Raw genomic sequence first — 21,591 nt, 5'->3', positions numbered from 1 at the left:
GCAAGGTAGCTTATTACGTTGTCATAATTCTTTGCATTATATTGTAGTACAACGGTAAAGGCCTTTGATTGCGGCATTGGTCTGTTGCATTCTTTAATCCTTGGGTTAGGATGATCGGATCCTTCCGATTCCCCCACTATATGTCTAGGGATGTCAGTTTACATTTTTTTTTTTTTTAGTTTAATTATTTTAAAATTTTAAACTTTTTGACGGTTTTTATTTTTAGTTTAAACTTCGATTCATGATAATCATATCGAATTTTTAAAATATTTCAATTTCTCCCTAACTATTACTTTCGTCAAAAGACTCTGACGGAAATGATCACATACCATCACATGACACATAGTGGGAGCTGATATGGAACTAGCTAATGTAAAATTCTAAACCCTTTCTCCATTTTTTCTCCTCTTCTAGAGGTTTAAATTCATTTTTCTTCTTTTTCCTCCCCTCCTAACTAGGATTTAAAGTCTTTCTTCCCCCTTTTCATCCTCTTCTAGTTAGAGTTTCTATTCCCATTTTCCTCCATATATTTCCATCACTATCTTCTCCAAAACCCCCACCATTTGTATCTCCTTTTCTAGGTGTTCAGGGAGGAGAAAAGTATGTGGGTTTAGCATGATTGAAAGAGTTTCATTGCTTCGACTGGCTATTGTATAAGAGAGATTTGCCTTCTGTGGTATATATTCCATGAAAATGACTTGCTTCTCAAGGGTCATGGGGTGATGATGGTGTGGTGACAGAGGTAGTCTTGGTGGTGGTGGTGGTGGTCAATGGAGGCTTTGGAGTTGGTGATGGTAGAGACGGAAATATCGATGGTGGTGTAAGTGGTTAGGTTTTAGAAAAATGATAAAGTGAAAAGTAGAAACTCTAGCTAAATGGGAGAAAGAAAGAAAAAAATTTATAAAGGTTCTACAGTAACTATTTCGTACCACATCTGTTTCTACTATATGTCGTATGATAACATGTGACTATTTCCATCACCACTGCTAATGGAAGTAGCAACTACGGAAAAATTATAATATTCTAAAAGTTTGATGATCTGATTATAACGAATCGAAGTTTAGGATAAAGATAGAAACTTAAAAAAAAAATTTAATATTTTTAAAATAATTAAGGTTTTTTTTTGTTAATTAACATTATCGTTGAGGTATATCATTGTCATGAACATAAACCATGATTTTTTTTTTGGTAGAATTTTTAAATTGTTCATATGCTAAGGGCATTTTTGTTTAAATAAAAAAAGAAAGCATAAATTAATAGTATATTATAGGTGCTATAATAATAAATTATATAGGTATTTTACTGAATGTTTATTCTTGTAATGAATATGTTTGACTATATTGATAATTTTTTTTATTACTCTTATTTTCTAAAATTTATTTTTCAAGCATAAAAGCATAGTCCAGGCCATGTATCTAATCTAGGACCAAATAACCTAAGGTTGCATTTGATAGCTGGCGATCTATCCAGATTGCTGATAATTAAAAAAGACCCCATTAGATTACTACGTTTGGTATATTTTTTGGATTAGTAATCTGGATTATCTTCCATGAGATAATTTGAATTATCAAGAAGATGGGTAGCTATCCAGATTACACTATGTTGGTAATCTTGCAATATTTTTTTTGACAAAATACTCTCAAAAATTTCACGGTCTTCTTTTCACGATGGGCAGTGGAAAGGGGAAGGGCCAAAACCGACGCTCTCCTCTACACATCCGACCGGCAACAGTCAAAATCTATCCAATCGGTGGGCCGCTGTCATCTCCTTGATGGCAGTCGCCGGGCAATCAAGGAAAACTCTCGGTCTATGGAGATCCAACGATCTCCATGCGGAAAGAGGGCTGCAGGGGCAGTGGGAGCGGCCGACGGATGGTATGGGTGGCCAAAGGGCAGCGCCGGGGGTGCGGGGTGGGGTGTGAGGGATCGGCGATGCGGGTGAGGGCGACGGTGCGGGTGAGGGCGGCAATGCGGGTGGGTGAAGGCGATGATGGAGGTGGCTGTGGGGCATGGGGTGCGGTTCACCGGAGGCCAAAGGACGATGCAGGGGTGGCGCAGACGGCTGGGAGCGATGTCGGAGAAGCGACTGTCAGGGAGCCACGGGCAGACAGTCAGGGGGCCGAGGGTGGAGCATCCGGGGTTAGGGGGTTGTGGCATGTGGAGAAAGGAGAAGGAAGGAAAAAAAATAAAAAAATTACAAATATAATATAATATAATATATATAATATAATATTATATATATTATATATTAATATATATAATTTATTCTGAAAAATTAAAAATTTTATATATTGAGTGTGATTTTTAATAAATTTGATTTAAGGATATTTTAAAAATTTGATGTTACATTACCAGTAATCTGATTGTCATACCAAATATATCAATCAAGATTTTTAATAATTTATTTCAATATTATTGCGTGTACCAAACCAGTAATCAATATTATTGGCAATCTATCCAAGTTGTAGATAATTAGATTACCACTGTCTGGCATTGCACCAAATGCAACCTAAAAATATTTGGTCTTGATATTGTAACAATCATATCTCCAAATATGACATAACAAGCAATGTAAGTTTATCCTCTTAGTTCTATAATTGAGGTCTAGGGATCATATTAGCATGGATATAAATGTTGGGACTTTTTCATTGTGAAACCTCCATGATTAGACACCGATCACTTCATTAAGTTGATAGAATGTTAACATCGACATCAAGATATTCTATTACTAGTAGTTGAATTAGTTTAAAAGTTGCTGGCACTCTAGCATGAATGGCATCGTAAGGAGATATTTTTATCTTAGCTTGCTATATTGGTTTGACTAAACTATTGCAAACTTAATATTTTTTTAGAAAGGAGTGAAGATCCATCCACACAACAATATCTAGATCATAATGAGAATGCACTAAGATTCCAACCTTTTGATTTTTGGTTGCCAAATATAGGGGTACGGCCACTGAGACAGCCACTGAGACAGACCTTAGCAGCAAACTCAATATATCTTGATCTTTAAACTTTTGAAGATTCAAAGCATATGATATAAGAAGGTGTGTGTTATCATGCTCAAGTCCTCTATAGTGAAAATGATTAACGTGTGACATAAATCATATTATTTTTCATTGTTCTTTTCTATTATGTTTTTGTCCAATCATAGATTAAAACTCATGCTGGGATAAATCATGCGGAGCATCTTCATTTTTCTTTAATAATTGATTTTCATGATCATATATCTACCATTCTAAATTATTTTTTTAGACTTCCAATTTAATGTGGATGAAAATGGCAGATTCTATGCAGTTACTTATCACGAATATGCAAATTTGATGCTTTATGGATAATATGCCAGAAATATGGCTGGCAAAATATGATCCGATCTGTCGATCCGATCCATGTTCGACCCGCCATAAACAGGTTTGGATTTAGATTAAATGGGTTCGGATCATAAACGGATCTACCCGTTAATAATTGGATCGGATATGAGTTTTAGATATCTGACCCGTTTAACCCGTTTAATATTTAAGTTGGGTTGAATCAGATAATCTATTTAACCTGTTTAACCTGTTTAACTTATTTCTGACCCATTTAACCATTTAACTTGTTTAATTTTATTTAACCATTTAAGATTCGTTTAACATGTTTAACCCATTTAAGATCCGTTTAACCTATTTAAAATCTGTTTAACTTATTTTGACCCATTTAACTTGACATGTTTAATCTGTTTAATCCGTTAATTTAATTTATCTATTTAATAAATAAATTAAATGGATCGAATCGAATTATCTATTTAATAAACAGATCGGGTTCAGATTTAATTTTTGACTCGTTTAATAAACAGATCGGGTATGGATTGATCATTTTCTGATCCGATCCATTTATGATCCGATCCGTTATGATTGATCCGATCCATTTGCCACCCCTACAGACACATGATTAATTGTTCAAACCATAATGTGCAATCAATCATCATGTAGACCATACTGCCAACAAAATTAAGAACACCCGCATAGCAATGTTATTCCAATTCAGGGCAAGCTCAAATGTAAGCCACAATTAAGAGGAGCTTTGAACGTGTGAACATATTTGGTCAATAGTGTAAATTAGGCCATTCACTAGAGTTAATAAACTTGCCTAATTAACTTCCAAATCTACCTCCTAAATGTAGCACCCTGTGGACAGCTAAAAGAAGCCAAGAGCACCTCCATAGCATATTGTTTTGCATCTGAATCATCTCCTTCCCTTGCCATCCCCTGCAATGCAACTGACTCCAAATAAAAATATAACAACAGAATCCGGCAGCAGTCCCGTTATCCTCCTTCACAGCACGGAGTCCACGGCCCAGTGCACGACGGTCAAAGGGGTTTCCGTTACACCCGAAAGTTCACCGTTGGACGGTTTAGATTGATCCACCTCTCATCACGATTCCCACCACGCGTCAATCATCGAAATCCCTACCGCAGTATAAACATACTCTCACCTCTCACCACCCTTATCTCAATCCCACATCCCAGTCCCCGCCGCTCCCCTCTTCTCCTGGTCTCCCCCACCCTTTTCTCTCGACTCTATAATCCCCACCCATATTCCAAAACCCGCTTATTCCTTATTTTTTTATTTCGCCCCCCTTTTTAAACCGATCACTCGCAGCGCAATCCCCCGCTTAAACCCGATGGCCTTTCACGTCGCTTGCCCGATCACTTGGTTCGCTTCATTCCCTCCCCTCCCCTTCCCCCTTTTTTCCAATCTCTTTCCCCTCCCCCTTTCTCTCTCCAAAACCCCCCTTCTTTCTTCGGCGTTTCTTGGGTAAATAGTTCTCTGTGTTTTGGCAGCCGGCTGCTATGCGATTGCGAGCTCGGGTTTCCGGAGGAGCTGCGGAGCCCCCCGGCGAGGAAGGAGTTCGAGGAGCAGGCCGAGAGGCTCGAGGAGTTCTTGCGGGACCCGTGGATCGTGAGGGACGGCGGCGGCGGAGGGGGACCGTCCAGGTTCTTGTCCCGAAGGTCGTGCCCGCGCCGGCGCCTCCCCCGCCGTCGGCGGACGTGGCGGACCATGGTGGAGGCGGGGAGGATGCGCTGTCTTCCGCGCAGGCCCGGCGGGGCCGCGCTGCAGCGCCAGGCGGCGGCCGCGTCGATGGCCGCGAGGATTATGTCCGGCGGCTGGAGACCGGTGGGGCCGCGGTGAGTTTCTTCTTTTTCGTTCTCTTGGTCTTGGGTCTCTTGATTCTTGGTCTGGGGTTTCTTGTTTGATCCGGGTTTGATTTTGTAGGTTGTTCGGGTTTGGAAATTTTGTGGTTTTAAATGAATTTTATGGGGAAAAGAATTTTATCATGTTTCTAATTTTCGTGGTTTTGAAGTATATTCTTTGTGATTAAGCTTGCTTTCATTGCTCGACAAATGCAGCCCGTAATCTCTTGTGATTTGTCTTGCTTCAGTTTCAAGGGAGTCTACATTTCCTGATTTTTCCCCTCTCCAGTACTTAAAGCGATCAATTCAATCTCTTCTAGTTTTATGTTTTTTCGTCGTTAATTGAACTAACAGGAGTTAGATTTGAGAAGCAAGCACTGCATATAGTCTCCATTTCCATGGAGTTATGGAAATTTATATGCATTAATCTCATTTTTGCTGGATACAGTGTTTGCTTACTTTTATTTCCTTGCGAATGACTTCTATGTAATCTCTTCTTTTCAATTGCTCGATTATCTATTTTCTTAAGCAGTTGAGTTTGTCCTAAAGCCAAGGCGTAGGTATCCTCTTATGATGCTCAAATTATTAAAGGCTTGGCATGATATATCGCACCTTGATGTCATGCGCCAGAGACTTGCTAAAGATACGCTGTTCTGTCAAAGGATGCACTAAAGATATCATTTTTAACCTAACCTAGAATTTAAGGATTCCCTTTTTCCACGATCACAAGACATATTTTCAGTGGTGGAACCAGGGGAGCTGCCCACCCTCCCTCCTCGCAAAAAAAAAAGAAAAACAAAAGCGCGCGCACACAGACACACATTGACTCATGCATCACAGCCTCTGCACGCACACGTGCATGCCACGCACGCGCACACACACACACATTGAACTCATGCTTCACAGCCTCTGTCCCTAGTATCTTGCTTGTCTTGCACCACCCTTCCATGCCTATTTAGGATAATAGAATCCCCATTTGCCACTTTCTTGTCATATTATCTTAATTCTTGGTTGATCTGTGAACATATGTTATCTGTAGCATGCAGCTCTCCATCTGCAAAAGGGAAGGATTCATTCGATCTTCTTATGAAGGTTTATGTCAAAAGTAACTTCTTGTTTACACTGGTTGTCAGCCTATATTATGTGCTGAATGAGGACATGAGGGACATGAAATGACATATGGTTCTTCTGTTCTAGTATGATGTGGAAGTGATACTCATAAGGTTTAGTAAAGGACGGTTCTGTTGTGTCACTGCTAATTGACATCTTAGATTGTAAATATTGTACTCATCTTTAGGATGAAACATCAATATATCTTTATGGTAGCTCAGCACTGGCCTTTAAATAGACAGAAAATGCCAATTCCACCTCGATAGGTTCTATCTTTGTAGCCTTTAAATATTTTCTGTTTGTTATGCCCTTTCCTATAGTAAACTTGGCATGTCCAATTTGCCCGGGTAGCTTAGAAGGATTATTATCTGATGGACAACTACAACCTGACGAAATTTTATGAAGTACATGGTTAAGACAGTTTTGTGGCCCACTTGCATGTACCTTGCAGTCTCCATTGCTGCTCTCTCATTTTTTCTTTCTCGAGTCTACCAGGCTTCCTATATTTTTAGCAAATTATCCATGTGATATGTAGATGTCCACTTATAAAAGGGCAAGATTTATATGTTTTCTTATTTATGTTAATTCTAAAACTTCAATTTTTATCGTGGACTTGGATTGCTGGCCTAGTATGTGTGTTGCGTAAGGGCATGGTTGCCATGGCATGACATAAAATTTCCAATAATTCATGGATTGTTACCCAGAGTCTGGTCCAAGAAAAATTATATTTTTATTATACTATTTCATATTTGAATTCAATATTTGGTAAGGAGACACTCTCACATGTGAGTGCTGCTGTCAGTCCCACGACCAACATACTACAGAAGGTATCTTATGAATATTTTCCAATTCATACTTAGAAAAACAAATCTTGTGTCTTTAGGATGAAATCTTCATGCTCCTACAGTATTTTGAAACTAGCCAATCAGAGAAATGACATATTCTTGTTGATGTTGATAAGTTATGTTTGTGCAGCTTTCTAAATAGTGCCTAGTTAATATGCCCTTCTTTGTAGTAAACTTGGCAAGCTTGGTGTTCTTGATTAGTTTTGAAGGTTATTTGATGGATGATTTTGAGATGTGTTGAAGATGCATGGTTGGGATGCCCACTTGAGACAGAACATGACAACCCCCTGCTAATTTTGATGCCTCAAATAAATATCTTTCATATAGTGGCTTGGCAGCACATGTAGCCCTTCATTGGCTTACTTATGGTCCCTCTATCCATCATGAGAATGTCTTCATATTGTATCATTTCATTAGGAGACATGCAAATGCCTTTGGATAAGACATGTGAAAGAAAAGTGCCCTCCTTTGGAGTTATTTTAAGCAAGGTTTGAAGAATCAACCATACCTCAGTAAGGTATGCCCATATCAAGTGTTCCGATGTATTTACTGGGTGTTGGATTGAGATATATTGACAGGTCATCCGGCTATAGGGGGGTCTATTGCTGTTCATACTATGTCGGTGCATTACCATACATCCCCATACCATGGTGCTTTAAACCTTGCTTTTAAATTTGAGATCTTTGCTGATTAGGATCTTTTTAAAGGTTTGAAATCTTTGTAAAAGGAAAGTTATGTTGTAAAGCATGATGCCCGATGCGCATTAGCCATGCTGCAAAGCAACCACAATTTTTATTTTATGGTTGGCCATGGATTCCTTGGCATGAAATATTTTGTGTACATCTTGGCTGAGCCTTTGATTGTTTCAAACATTTAGATCACAATTTGTCTAGCCTAAAGAAGGACATTATCATAATTTTGGTTAAATATTGATATTAATGGACATAAAGCTAACCTATATGACAAGCTGTATTAAAAGCTCCAAATTATAAATTGTATTCAAGATCTTATGACCACAATCTAGGGTGTAAGATCTAAACTGGACTGGATCCCTGCATAAGGATCAATTTTCTCGTCAAATCCTGACTTGGAATTTGAGACCTGGTATATGCATCATATGATCCTTTGGATTGTAAGATCCATTTCTGCATCCCTTATTACATATTCAAGCATTTATATGGTCCATTTGATTTCTTTCACTTTTAGAATGACATATCATCATCAGGAATATTTTTTTTTAAACATAAAAGCTATCTCCTTAGGGATCAAGGTCTGCCGTCCTGGTCAGTATTGCTATTGTATGATACCGGTACCAAACTAGTATGTGGTACCATACCATACGAACAATTGATACGTTGAATCTTATCGTGTTGTACCATATACCGATACTGTTAATAGGATGATACTGGTGTGGGGTCTAGTACCAAGATCGTGAACCTAATAAGAATATTAAATTTCAAAAGTAAAGAAAAAGAGAATTAGTTATTTTGGAAACTAAGACCTAGAACCGAAGTTTCATATCTTTGCGACCACTTTTTGTAGTAGATTCCTTTTCTTCTACAATTTTCTACCCAAGGGACAATTTAGCCGATGCATGAGGGGCTAAACTTGTTCTGTTGGTCAAATTCAAAATTAGGGTCTGGTTCGTTTGTAAAGGTGAGAAAACTGATTGTTAGTATTCTGGATAGGTTCAACTGGCAGATGAGGAAGCAAATGTTATTCCTCAAGAAGCAAAAGAGGCAATTTTGTACATGACAAATGATGATGGTGATGATATATTGCTTTTCTGTCTTTGTTCTGTAGGCTTACATTTACGTCCATCTTTTCAGAATCAACTTGAGATATCCATGGACTATATGGTTGTATATGACTATATTGACAATTAAACATGATGCTTGTTTCTTAGATATGACAAGTATGGGCTTGTGATTGTAAAAAAGTGAACTTATATCCTTTTATGTTTTTCCTTATCGACCAAAATTAAATTCAGTCATGTTTCTTGCTTGTCATATTCAGGCCTTTTTTAATGTTTAACATAAATAAAAAATTCTCTATAGGTCCTGCATATTATGAAACCAATCTTGATACGATTGTATGTGAACTATATTAACAAACTCAGGTCTGTTATTTTTTGCCTATAATGACAAAGCAATTATTTACAATGCCAAAACATTATATATGTAGATTACTTTTTATGGGTGAAACTGAAATAACACACTCTGCAGTTTTTTATTAGCAGCAATATTCCCATCTTGATCCACCTTACTCTCTCGATGTAATCCTATTTAATCCCTCCCTCCCTCTCTTCCTATTATTGGTTGTTTCCTTCTTTGCTTACTTTCTTAAGCATTGCACTTGCCCATATCTTTGTAGAAATGAGAAATCAAATGAAGATGTCGGGGGAGTATGGCATACAAGGAATATCCCTTATATGGAGGGAGGAGCAGTTGGCTTCACAATTTGGGATGAGAACTCTTTTAGCATTTGATGCAGGGTTGACGAACTCTCCAACTACATTCTGAGATGGGATATCAAAAAGTGTCAAGTTATCCTAATTATATTGAGCTTGCAAGATTAGGTGTCTCTAGGTCTTCCATCCCCTCCTTCACCCTCTCCTTAGTTAAATTAAAGGCTTAACTTATATTTACCACCAAAATTTTCATCTTGACTGAAATATCAGTTTGTACAAGTTCATGCATACTATGCACGAACAATTTCATCAACAAACGATCCTAGTCTCACTATCTTGGCTGACATAACCCAAAATATGGTCAAATACAATATTAATGAAGTGGTGAAAATTTTTCAAATTGTTTAAATGATTTGAAACAAGTTTAACTATTAAAGATTAAAACAACATCTTAAAAGATACTTAAGCATCATATTGCTGATACCTTAATCTGTTGGTTCCAATTCCTAGATATTGGCTTAGATCTCAAAATATCTTGGTTCCTTTCCAAATTTTTCTGAATTCATCTGGGCTGAGATAAATTAAGACATTGGTTCATCTTGGTACCAGCCACCCATCAAGATGGCTGAGAATCCGTTTTTAAAAATCTTGTTTGATAGCCATATATGAGATACCACTCATTGAGATGGCCGACGCATCGGTTTCTAAGAATCTTGTTTACCAACCATATAGGAGATGCTATATAAATTTGGTATCTAGGCATCTAAATGCTGCCCGAAGTCCTAAGAGTGAATATGCTACACTTGTCCTTTATCTTTGTCCTTAATTTGCTTCAAGATGTTATGTAGCATAAAATTCTTTAAGAAGCAATAAGATAAGCCTTGAAACTAAAACCTATATTGTCTGAAGTCTGAACCTTCAACTCTTATCAGCTTTCCACACTATGAATCCAGCAGCAACTTCCAGGGCACCCAACTGTACTAAACTGTAATCACCCTTGGTCTTCTTTTATTTGAGAAGTATGGTGGGATGCCACCATCTGGATTGGAACCCAGAACCTCTTTGCTGGCCCATGGAATTACAAGAGGGGTGCCTACTAGGGACCCAGGATCTGTCAGTCCATTGTCACATTTATATTGGGTGAGGAGCTTCAACACTTTTGCCTGGGTAAAGTTTAACTTACATTGAATTTGCACATATTGTGATCTCTGCTCCTCAATACTTGTTGCCTTTTTCACCAATTCTTTAGCAAGTCCTTGTCCATTTTTACCAGATCTGTACAATGTTTTGATAAACAGGTTTGGATGGTCATCAAGGGCCATGCTTTTTCTGGTGCTTCTCTGTCTGAATTAGTGTGCTTTAGGGTTGTTGATGGGATGGGTTAATTCAAGTTCGGATTAAGTTAGCCTTATTTGCTAAATATATTACAGAAATTTTTAATCTCTTGATCTCTACCCAACATTTTGCTGACCTTTTTCCTTTTTTGGTCATTGTCTAGATGAACCGACACCATTCATTTATATTAGGACTCATGACAAAATTTCTAAAAATAAGTTCTGTAGGATTTGAAGATATTGCAAGTTAGCAACATATGCAGGTATACCGTGATGTTACTTCATTCTATATTCATATATGATAATGACCCATTGGATTGTGGGTGCACTATCCATAACTGACTCATTTAACTACCTGAATCAATAGTGCAGTAATGCTGGACATCTGATCAGATTGGGTCCATAACTGCCCCCTCGCAATTTGCTTCATATTTATCAGGCTGCAGATCAGGTTTTTGATCAGCTTGCTTCTTATTTCAAAGATCTGACAACCATTTATTCTGTGTTCATTACTTCTTTCTTAATCGATGCATCTCTCAGCATTAATTTTTGTCTGGAGAAGGATGGTCCAAATACCTAATGATTGAATTGGTTCTGTAACTTAGTCATTTGAAATTTTGCTATTTACCTATGGGAAGTTACTCTTGTCTTGTTAAAAATTGTCATCTTTCCTTGATTTCCTACATTCTATTTCCCTATTATTGATGGTTCATCTAAAGTATTAATGTTGACTTTGATATGCCAAAAGCTAGTGCTTGTTTTAACAACTTTATGGTGCATTTATGCATGCAAATGAAACATACTTGACTTTGTGAGGAGAATCAGGTCGCATTATCCCAAAGATGTACAAAATTTGATTTGAACGCCCTTGTAATGCTTTATCAAATAGTTCAGTATTTTATCAGATTTTTTACTGTGTCAATATCCAGATGTCACTAATTTAGGTATCAGTCTGATTGGAGATGGGCCTCACTTAATGATTTTACTTTTTCTATTTTTTTAATGATTTATTTTGAAAGTCTAGATAGTCCTTTTGATGGTACTTGACAGAGTTGCTTGTGCTGTCACAGGACATACCGGGAGAAGCAGCTAATAATCTTGGTACAGAAGATCAAGGTTCTTTAGTCAAGGTTATATGCCGCATTTGTTTTTCTGGTGAGAATGAGGGCAGCGAACGAGCTATGAAGATGCTGTCATGCAAATTTTGCAATAAGAAATACCACAGGAGCTGCTTGAAAGTTTGGGCTGAATATAGAGGTCTCTACTTTAATGTCTGAGTTCTTTGGGAAAGCCATTTACAACTACTTCTATACTTAAAAGTGCTGAACTTGCAGATCTATTTCATTGGAGCTCATGGGCGTGCCCCTCTTGCCGCATTTGTGAGGTTAGTTTTTTGTTGCTCCAATATGGAGCACTTAACCTTCTATGTGTAAAAGACCAGATTGATGCATTCATGAGTTGCATAAGGAGATGCATTTTAGTTTTAGTCCAGTCTTGGACTTGGCCCAAGTAGCTGGAATAATGTTTACTTCTTATCATCATGGTTTAAGATTTTCTCTTTAATTTGTAACTTGTTGTGGGTTGGGAAGACTCTCTGTACTTTTCTGACTGATTACTAGTTTGCCAAATAACCTCTAGCTGTTCTTTTTTTACTTCTGCTGATTTGACTTTGGACAAGTTAGCAAAAGGTAGAAGTTTCTTTGATGCTTAGGCTTCAGGAGTTGGTGCCCTACCTCAGGTGGTTCTTTGCTGTGTGAGAAGGATGTTGAGCTCTTCTATTTTCTCTTTATTGTCTACTTACTGTTATGTAATGGGACACAAACTTTTAGACTTTTGGGTGGAATTCTCAAGATAGCTTCTTTGTAAGGTTCCTTGTATGAGGAGAGAGGCGTCGTTTTGCAACAAAGCCTTGGAGTATTAAATGTGCCTTTCAGACGAAAGTCTTCTGATGGTTCATAGTTAAGATATACATACTCATGATTTTACAAACAAGAAGAGTTTGGTTGGAGAAGTACACAACTTTATCTGCTTTTGCCTTTTGGAGGAATAGACTCTTGAATATACATTAGTTTCTTATTTATCACTGTTCAAATTTCAAGCCTCCCTTATCATTACTTATTCTCAATAGATTTACTGACTAACATGGTTTAAATGAAGCTTCCGTTGCTCCATGTTATACATCATGGCTTGAAATAAATATGGGATTTGAAGAAAATTTGGAGGTACGAGTCTTGCTAAAAGATCCTTTGTATCAATTTCTGAAGTTAAGGCCAAAAGAGAGAGAGTTTCTGCTGGAGTAAGCCCAAAACAAATCAGTTTCATCTGGAACTAAGCTGAAAACCAACCCACAAAAATAAGTTTCTGTCAGTTTCTGCTACTCCAAGGTTTGGCTTAAACTAACAAATGTGAGGCATGAAAACCTTATTGCTTCCTGTTTGCTTATTTCTGATGGTGCATAGGGCGAATGACCATTCCATATTGATCAACTTGCAGCAGGTTGCTGGAAATTTCTAACAAATACAAATTTACTTCCTTCTAAGATGATGTATTGAAAGCAACTAAATAGCCAGTGCCCTTGCCTTTGACTTTATATAGTTGTTGATGTCAGTTAAATCTTTGTTCTTCAGGTTTGTCGAAGAGCTGGTGATCCCACTAAGTTAATGTTCTGTAAAAGGTGTGATGGTGCTTACCATTGCTACTGTCAACAGCCTCCACACAAGGTGCATATGGTTTTTGGGTTCTCTTGTGTGAAAATTGTGAAGTATTGTTTTATGTAATTTTTTTTTTTTTTTTTTGAAAAATTGCAGAATGTGAGTCATGGGCCTTATTTATGTCCAAAACACACAAGATGTCATAGCTGTGGGTCTACTGTCCCTGGAAGTGGACTTAGCACAAGGTATCGGCTGTTCATTTTTGTCCTAAGGTTTCTTCATATGATGCGTACATTTTCCTGTTCTAGCAAGGACTTTATTCTCAATTTTGTTGAATTATTGATGCATGTAGTATTTCTCAACAAGGGTGGTAAGGAAATCAGTGTTCATGTTGGTGCTGTAACTGACTCTGACATGGCATGATGCGTTTGTTGGACATGCAGGTGGTTTTTAGGGTATACCTGCTGTGATGCTTGTGGAAGATTGTTTGTGAAAGGAAAATACTGTCCTGTTTGTTTGAAGGTAATGGTCAATATTTTCAGAACCATAAACGAATTGATTTTCAACTGAAATTTCCTAGTTGGAATTCAGAATTAGTGTCTTGGAAATGTTCTTACTGCTGAAGTTGTGATTTGAAACTTCTTTGGTAGGCAGGTAAGGGGCTTTTGATAAACATGCTTGGTTTTCATGCTAAGTTGTTTTTGTTTCAAAGACATTTTGATGGATTTGAAACAAAGATATGGACACCTCACATACATATGGGCATATCTGAAGCTTAGATATATCGTTCCTTTTTCATTTGTATTTTTCTTGAACTATTTTCCTTGTTTTGCTTGTATATGCCGGCAGATGGACCAGCATGACTATCTAGAGTTAATGAGTTACTAAATTTTTTCATATTCAAATTTTGTAGGTCTACAGAGATTCTGAAATGACACCCATGGTTTGTTGTGATGCATGCGAACAATGGGTGCATTGTGTATGTGATGGCATCAGGTTTGTGTTAAATTTTCTAACAGCTTACTGCCTTGAACATTCCTTTTTAGTCTCATCTCTCATTCTGCTTCATCTAGCTTCTTAGGGAGAGATATTTTCGTATTCCGACTGTATTGAGATAATCTGTCTCTATATATACTGGAAAGCTGTGTATGGATGTATGGATACATGCATGGAAGGCCTGGGAGTCCTGCATATGCATGTTGGATTCCAAGACCTTCTGTGTTTTAAAGGATGTCCGCACGACTCCGAAGTCTGAACTCTGAAAGCACAGAGAGAGAGAGAGAGAGAGAGAGAGAGAGAGTCTCGTTAGAAAATGCAGGTGTGCAGACTTGCTCAAAGCTGCGCTTCTCCATCTGCACTTTTCCCCTCACCTCTGAAGCATGTGTTAATTCTAGTTATAGTAATGGAATACAACACATGGTTGTCAGTTAATATCATGAAAAGTTCGGTATGATTTATTTCATAACAAATTACTGTTAATGTTGGTTGAGACTTGAGGGGTTCTGCAAACTTGAACATATATATGAGATTTTATCTGTTCTCAATATGATGATGTATTGGAAGCAAACCTTGAGTCCTGGACCCAGATTTAATTGCATTGTTGCAATTACTAGATGTGTGATATTTTTTTGCATCCATGAGTTAAGACTGCCTTATTCACCTGTCTGAAATCATAATTTTTTGGAGGAAGAGTTACCTTTTCTCATTATCAGATTTGCTGCACACATTCATCGGCTTCTTGTCTCAATCCTGCATTGTCTTGCAGTGATGAAAAATATCAGCAGTTCCAAGCGGATGGAAACTTATATTACAAATGTCCTGCATGTCGTGGAGATTGTTACCGGGTGACATTTACTGTTCTGGTAGTTGGCAGGGAATTTTCTATAGCCTGTTTGTGTTATAACTGATACATACATAATGGCCAGGTCAAGGATATGGAAGATGCTGTTCGAGAGCTTTGGCGGAGGAGAGATAAAGCTGACCGTGATCTAACTGCAAACTTGAGAGCTGCTGCTGGACTGCCAACTCAGGAAGAAATATTTTCTATTTGCCCCTACTCAGATGATGATGAAGCTGCTCCAGTTATACCAAAGAATGATTATGGTAGTTCATCAAAATTTTCTGTCAAAGGTTTGACTGATAAATCAAGCAAGAATTCTAAAGAACTTGGGAAAAGTTTCTCCAAGAAATCATCCAATAAGAAATATATAAAGAAGGGGAATCAGGTGCAATTTGCTGGTAAGCCTGGTGAGCCATATCAAAATACTGAAAGGCAGCATGAGTTGAGATCATTGGAGAGCAGCCTTAGAGACACTAATTTTGATGAGACAAAGTCATACAGAAATGATGCACAGGACATCTTTTCATCTCCTTTGACCAGAAGTCCAGGCAATGATAAAGGGAAGTCTTCTGTTGATCATATGGGAAGTAATAACCATATGTTTATTGAGGAAGTTGTAAGTAATAACTTTGCTAAGATGCCTAAGGTCCATATAAAGGGTAGTAAATCACCAGGACTGCATGTCAAAGAGGGTGCTGGAAAAAATTCAGGCAAAACGGAGATGGTGAAAGGAACTAAATTAGTAATACATATAGGTGCCAAAAATAGAAATGCACCTGGTTCTCCCAAGTCAGAAGCTTCAAGCTGTCACAAGGATCAAGACGTTAATGCCTTGAATGGTACATGCCTTTCCTTGACCAATCATTTACTTGGCTATGTTATTTATTTTCTCAAAGTTTTACACCTGTTTGGGAAATTGTCATGCTCAAGGTTTGCTGTACCGGTGTGTACCACCCTGTACCAGCAATCCAGCGTGCCATTGTATCATTGCTTGCTTGAACTTGACGCCACAAATGTGATAGTCAGAAATCAATCCATTCATCTCCCATAAAACTTTGGTAAATTGCATCCCAAATTGCTTTAATATGTCCTTGATCCAAGGTCTGTATTTTAGAGCGTTATCTTTCACAATTGAAAGTGTTTAATTAAAACTTGAAACTCACTCTACTTGATCGGAATTAAAAGAGCTTACTCATGGGATCAAGCAGTGGCTGATTAATGTTACAGTATGGCCATTTCACACTTTTATTGCCCCGAGCCTGTACAAGTTTGACATATGAGACCAGTTTATGGCTTCAACAATGTGACAGCTAATCACAAAACTTTTCCAAACATTATTTGGTCATATTGTTGAATTGCTCAGTATTGATAATGTACACTTACCAGTTCTGGCTATTTCAATACACAATATTGATAATGGCAACACGGATTTATCATTATGATAAATTACCACAACCAAAGGCATTTCAAACAGAAAAATTCTAGTAGTCAATGGAGCTATAAAGTCTTGCTGGGCTTTTGAATCTTTATCTGAGATGTTATATTAAAAATAAAAGAAGATTTGCTGATGTTATATCAACCTATATTTTAAAATTTGAATCATCTATTTAACTGTCTTCTCAAGGTCAATTACTATATTACCTTGGTTACAGGCAGTGAAGGCATGAGCCAGCTGCAGACGAAATCTAAGAATTATGTACATGATGGTCATCCTGTTATTGCCAGAAATCATGATGGAAAAGGTAATTTTATCATGTGCAGCTGATTCTTTGTCATGGAGTGTTTTTTTCCTGCATTAAGGTTTAGGCAAACTACTTTTATAGGAAAATCTTCTCAGGATTTTATTGCTCCTGTGTAATTAATGAAGGCTCTCAAACTGTCTCATGATGTTATTTAATTGACTATATGGTCAGGCAGAAAAGCCTTAAGATAACAGTCTAATATTTTCAGGAGCTAAACTTGATAACTCAACTCAGATAAAAAGTGCAAGACAGGAAGATAGAGATGGTGTGAAAAAGCTCCAAAATATATCCGAGACACACAGGAAAAGCAGAGCCATTAATGCTGAGGAGTGTGAACCTATGACTGCTCGCAGAAGTCCTCTTATAATAAGAAAAACAAGCACAGAGGTGGACCCTGCAATAAAGACTAGGTCTCAAACCATGTTAACAGATAATGATGATTTGCCAGGGAAAATTTCCCCAGTTACAGTGGTTAATTTCCAAAGTGAAATCCATAATGTGGCTGCATCATCATTTGGTTCCAATTCCTCCAATGATCCCAAACCATTGTTGAAGTTAAAATTCAAAAACCCATATTTTGAACAGCGAAGCTCTTGGGCACCTAGTGGAGGAGAAGAGAAGAATCCTGTCAAGGGACAGAGGTCAAAGAGAAAGAGACCGTCTATTCAGAGAGAAAATAATCAGGTGGATGGTGACAATGAACAGCCAAATCAGGAAGATCCAATAGATGTCGTTGATGCAAACTGGATATTGCAGAAGCTGGGTAAGGATGTGATCGGAAAGAGAGTCGAAGTTCATGAAGCATCAGAGAATTCATGGTGAGCTTTGCTTTAATACCTTGCATCTGATCATAGTGTTATGAGTTGCAAAAGCTTGACATAATCTTCAATACTCATTATAAAAATTGTGAATGATACGGATTCCCTTTTTGGAAAGTGATATATCAGAGACAAGCTGAAAACCTGTTACACTGCTGACATATAATAGTTTAGAGGACATGTGTGTCTTCTGGACCATTCAATATGTCCTTTTCTTTAAGAAACAAAATTTGAACCTTGCATTTTCCATTCTCCATTGGTTTGTCATTAGATTCAATAAAAACTGAAAAGTGCTGTTTAATTTACATAAAAAGAATGGTTTGTTAGATGATCTTGAGCTGCAGTCTGCAGTTCTGTGTTAACCTTCGTGGCAAACACTAATGCATGTTGAAAAATGTTGCAGAAACTTTTTCTTTATGAATCTGTTTGAAAGTTCCATGCGTTGGATAAGCCGGCTAGAAATTCTTATTGAACCATCCATCAACTGAAGACTGAATCCTTGAAGTCAATTAATAATATGAATCCATGCCCCAAGGTCAAAGACTGCTTTTAGCATTCCATGGTTTAACTCACCAGTTTGTAGTGGTAACTGGACTCCTAGGAAGTATGTATACTTCATATCACATGCCATTTCTGTATTGGATATTTATTGTATATGGATACTGACCAGATACTTCTTGGCCACGCATTTAATACTTATATGAAATACTTCATTTTTCCAAAATTAGAAACATACTCCAGATACTTCTGGATATTCTTGAGATACTTCATGGATACCTCAAAAAAGGAAGGGGACGGCATTTCTTTCTTTCAAATGTTTACCTTTTGATGATGCATGGATAATTTTGTACTTTATCATGTTGATATTAAAATACAATGTATTAATTGTGATCTGTGGATTTGATTGATGACTAAATGATGAGCTTATTAAAGTTGATACCATAGTATAAAATATGGACTATGTTATTTTAATAGCGGACTCTGCTTTATAGATGACATGCATGCATATATGCATACAGATATATGTTTTTTTTTTTTTTTTTGTATATATATGTGTGCATTTATGGATGTACAAAATACATATATACTCATTGATGTATTATAGCCATATTGTATCCTATTATTTCAATGTTTGCTGTATTGGTGTATCTGTATTGTGCTGTGTCCAGTCATCATGTTTGTGTCTGTGCTTTATAACTCAACTCTTTACCAGATAATCTTGTTACTGTCATTATGTGATGTTTTTGCTATGACACAGTAATCTACTCCCTTGATGGTAGGCTTCAAATTTTAGCTGATGCTCCGCTTGTGGAGATGTCCTAAATCATTGGTTAAAGTGCAAGTTTCTGTAATGCAGGCACAAGGGAGTGGTTTCTAATGTCCTCGAAGGCACTTCATCTTTATCAGTTCGTCTAGATGATGGAAGATCCAAGACCCTAGAACTTGGAAGGCAAACAGTTCGCTTCATCTCTCAGAAACACAAAAAGGCAAAACTGTAATACCATCATGTTCTTTTATGTGTTGCTATTGTAAATGTTGTAGCCTCTCCAACTGTGAGTTGCTGTCCCTGGTCATGTGGGTGCATCAGTGCTCTCCTTGTTTATTTCGTCACAGGTGGAGCCATTTTGGTGTTGTTGTGTAGGCAGAGCAAAGCTGGGGCAAAAAATAATCCATTCTGTATAAGGTAATCTCCTGCAGCTCGTCAATTCCTTCAACTGAACATACTTTTAAACTGTTTTGCATCGATTTGGAATAGTTTCATTCCCTAAGAATGAAATGAACAAGAAGCTTCTGTTGCCCTGCTCTCCTCGGAGGTTATTTGTTAATATATGTTCTGGTTTGTGTGTACCATTATTCTTTTATGATGTGGAAGATGCAATAATGCTGGCATCCCTGGCTTAATCATGGGAGGGGACTGGGGCTTTCTTGCAACAAAATTGGGTTGCATATTCTGTAGCATGGAGGTTGGATAGAAGAAATCAAACTCTAATCTCTGTCAAATTAACCGGCTGAGAGAACCTGTCTCAAACAGTAAATCTATGTGTAAGAGGCAGCTCCAGTTCACATGTAGGAACAGCACTTGTATTAACATAACAAATTCCAGGTTGTTTGCTTTTGTGCTTTTTTGCATGTCTCTGTGCGTGCCGGTGTGTGTGCCTGTTGGCTTCTTGGAATATAGTGGTGTTTGGTGGATGGCATTTGGCTGTGTGATCCCACACGCCTTTTCCAGTGGGGTTAGCAAATGATAAAGCGTTGGGATGGTACATGCAGCTGGATCCTGTCACATAGAAGTGGTGCAGTTGAAGCGTTAGAAAATAATGCACAATGATTTGGCTATGACACATCTCTATTTCTGTTTGATGATTTCGACTTTTGTAGACATATAGTTTAGATATTCTGCAAATATGGTTTCTATTTTCCTTATCATGCCTGGGAAGATGTTACATTTGGTTAATTGTTCAAGTCCAAGGGTCATTAGATTTACCTGTGCTTAATTTTTCGAGTCCAAGGGCCATTCGGTTTGGCTGCTTTTGCATTGTAATTGGAATTGCATACAGGCATGGTTCATTTTGGTGGAAAGCAAGTGCGAGTGCGGTAAGTGTTGTATTTGTTTTGGTTACCTGCAACTAGAAACCATAATTTCAAATATTTTGGTTCGTCATCTTTAAAGTGCAAGAGAGCCACCTTGCAATTGGGTGTTCAATTACGCCTTGAATTTATCCCAGCCAGCCCCATACTCCCGTTAAAAGCAAAAGTGAAGTTTGATTTGTACATCGCCCAATAATTATCTTAGTTGACTCTGTGGATGGTTTAATCAAAATGACATGTGGTTGACTTAGAGTGGTCACGGTTGATTCATTTGGCCCACCATGACTGGTACTTTTCCAGGGTGAGCTGACTGGTTCTCTTAGATCAATGCGTGGTAGATAAGTTCAATGCGGAATAATTCTTGTGGGGCCCGGTCTTGGTTAATCTTGCTTGGACTAACCAAAATTTGCTCTTGTAAAATTTATTTTGTGTTCAGTAAAATTGATTTAACTAAAATAGGGAGTGTAATTACAAAACAGATGCACATGTTTTCTTACAACCCAATGAGTATGAACATGCCTAAGCTACTTGGCTGCAATTGCTTTCACAAATTGGCTTCATGGATGGAGTACACAAAGTCGAAGTTTTATTTCATGAGAAAAGCTTATTTCAGAAGAGGGAAGTTAGAATGATTTATAATGACCAAAACTAATATCATACCACCATATAATAGTTTTTAGAAATCCATGGTGGCTCAAAAGTCATACGCCAGTCCAGATTACAAGTTGCTATTCTGATGCTATATTGGTTATGATCTACTTCAGGCAGATAGGAAGTTGGCTATTGTGTTGGAATGCATCAAATAGGTTAGGCCGGACCTCCTGGCTAAATTACATAAGAAACCAAGGCCAACATTTGTCAGGGTGTATCATTAATTATCATGCATCAGGAATGATAATAATATTGCTTCTTTCAATTCTCTACTGTAAACATTGTTCTCCACCATTTTCTAAACACATGCCTTGCAAAATACTAAATTATAGCTCATCTTAGTTCCATACCACAGGATAATCCTAACGCAATGTCAGATGGCACCAACTCTCTGCCCAGTGCTTATGATGGGGAGGCGTTTTGGCATG

The 21,591-nt window shown here is 37.6% G+C and overlaps 1 protein-coding gene across 1 annotated transcript; it reads left to right on the top strand.

Annotated features, from left to right (window-relative positions):
- The first annotated feature begins 4,527 nt into the window (after positions 1 to 4,527).
- Positions 4,528 to 20,039, top strand: LOC105046515 (uncharacterized). Its single transcript, XM_073259875.1, is given in 15 exon segments — positions 4,528 to 4,694; positions 4,823 to 4,959; positions 4,962 to 5,167; positions 11,943 to 12,129; positions 12,207 to 12,256; positions 13,500 to 13,592; positions 13,680 to 13,768; positions 13,967 to 14,045; positions 14,437 to 14,519; positions 15,289 to 15,367; positions 15,449 to 16,202; positions 17,016 to 17,105; positions 17,314 to 17,923; positions 19,281 to 19,418; positions 19,538 to 20,039. Coding segments are annotated over 15 exon segments (2,655 nt in total). The 5' UTR covers positions 4,528 to 4,662; the 3' UTR covers positions 19,566 to 20,039.
- Positions 20,040 to 21,591: the final 1,552 nt, after the last annotated feature.

The sequence above is a fragment of the Elaeis guineensis genome, chromosome 6 (assembly GCF_000442705.2).
Source record: "Elaeis guineensis isolate ETL-2024a chromosome 6, EG11, whole genome shotgun sequence".
NCBI lineage: Eukaryota > Viridiplantae > Streptophyta > Magnoliopsida > Arecales > Arecaceae > Elaeis > Elaeis guineensis.
Note: the sequence above shows the minus strand (reverse complement) of the source record. Positions and strands in the feature narration are given on the sequence as shown.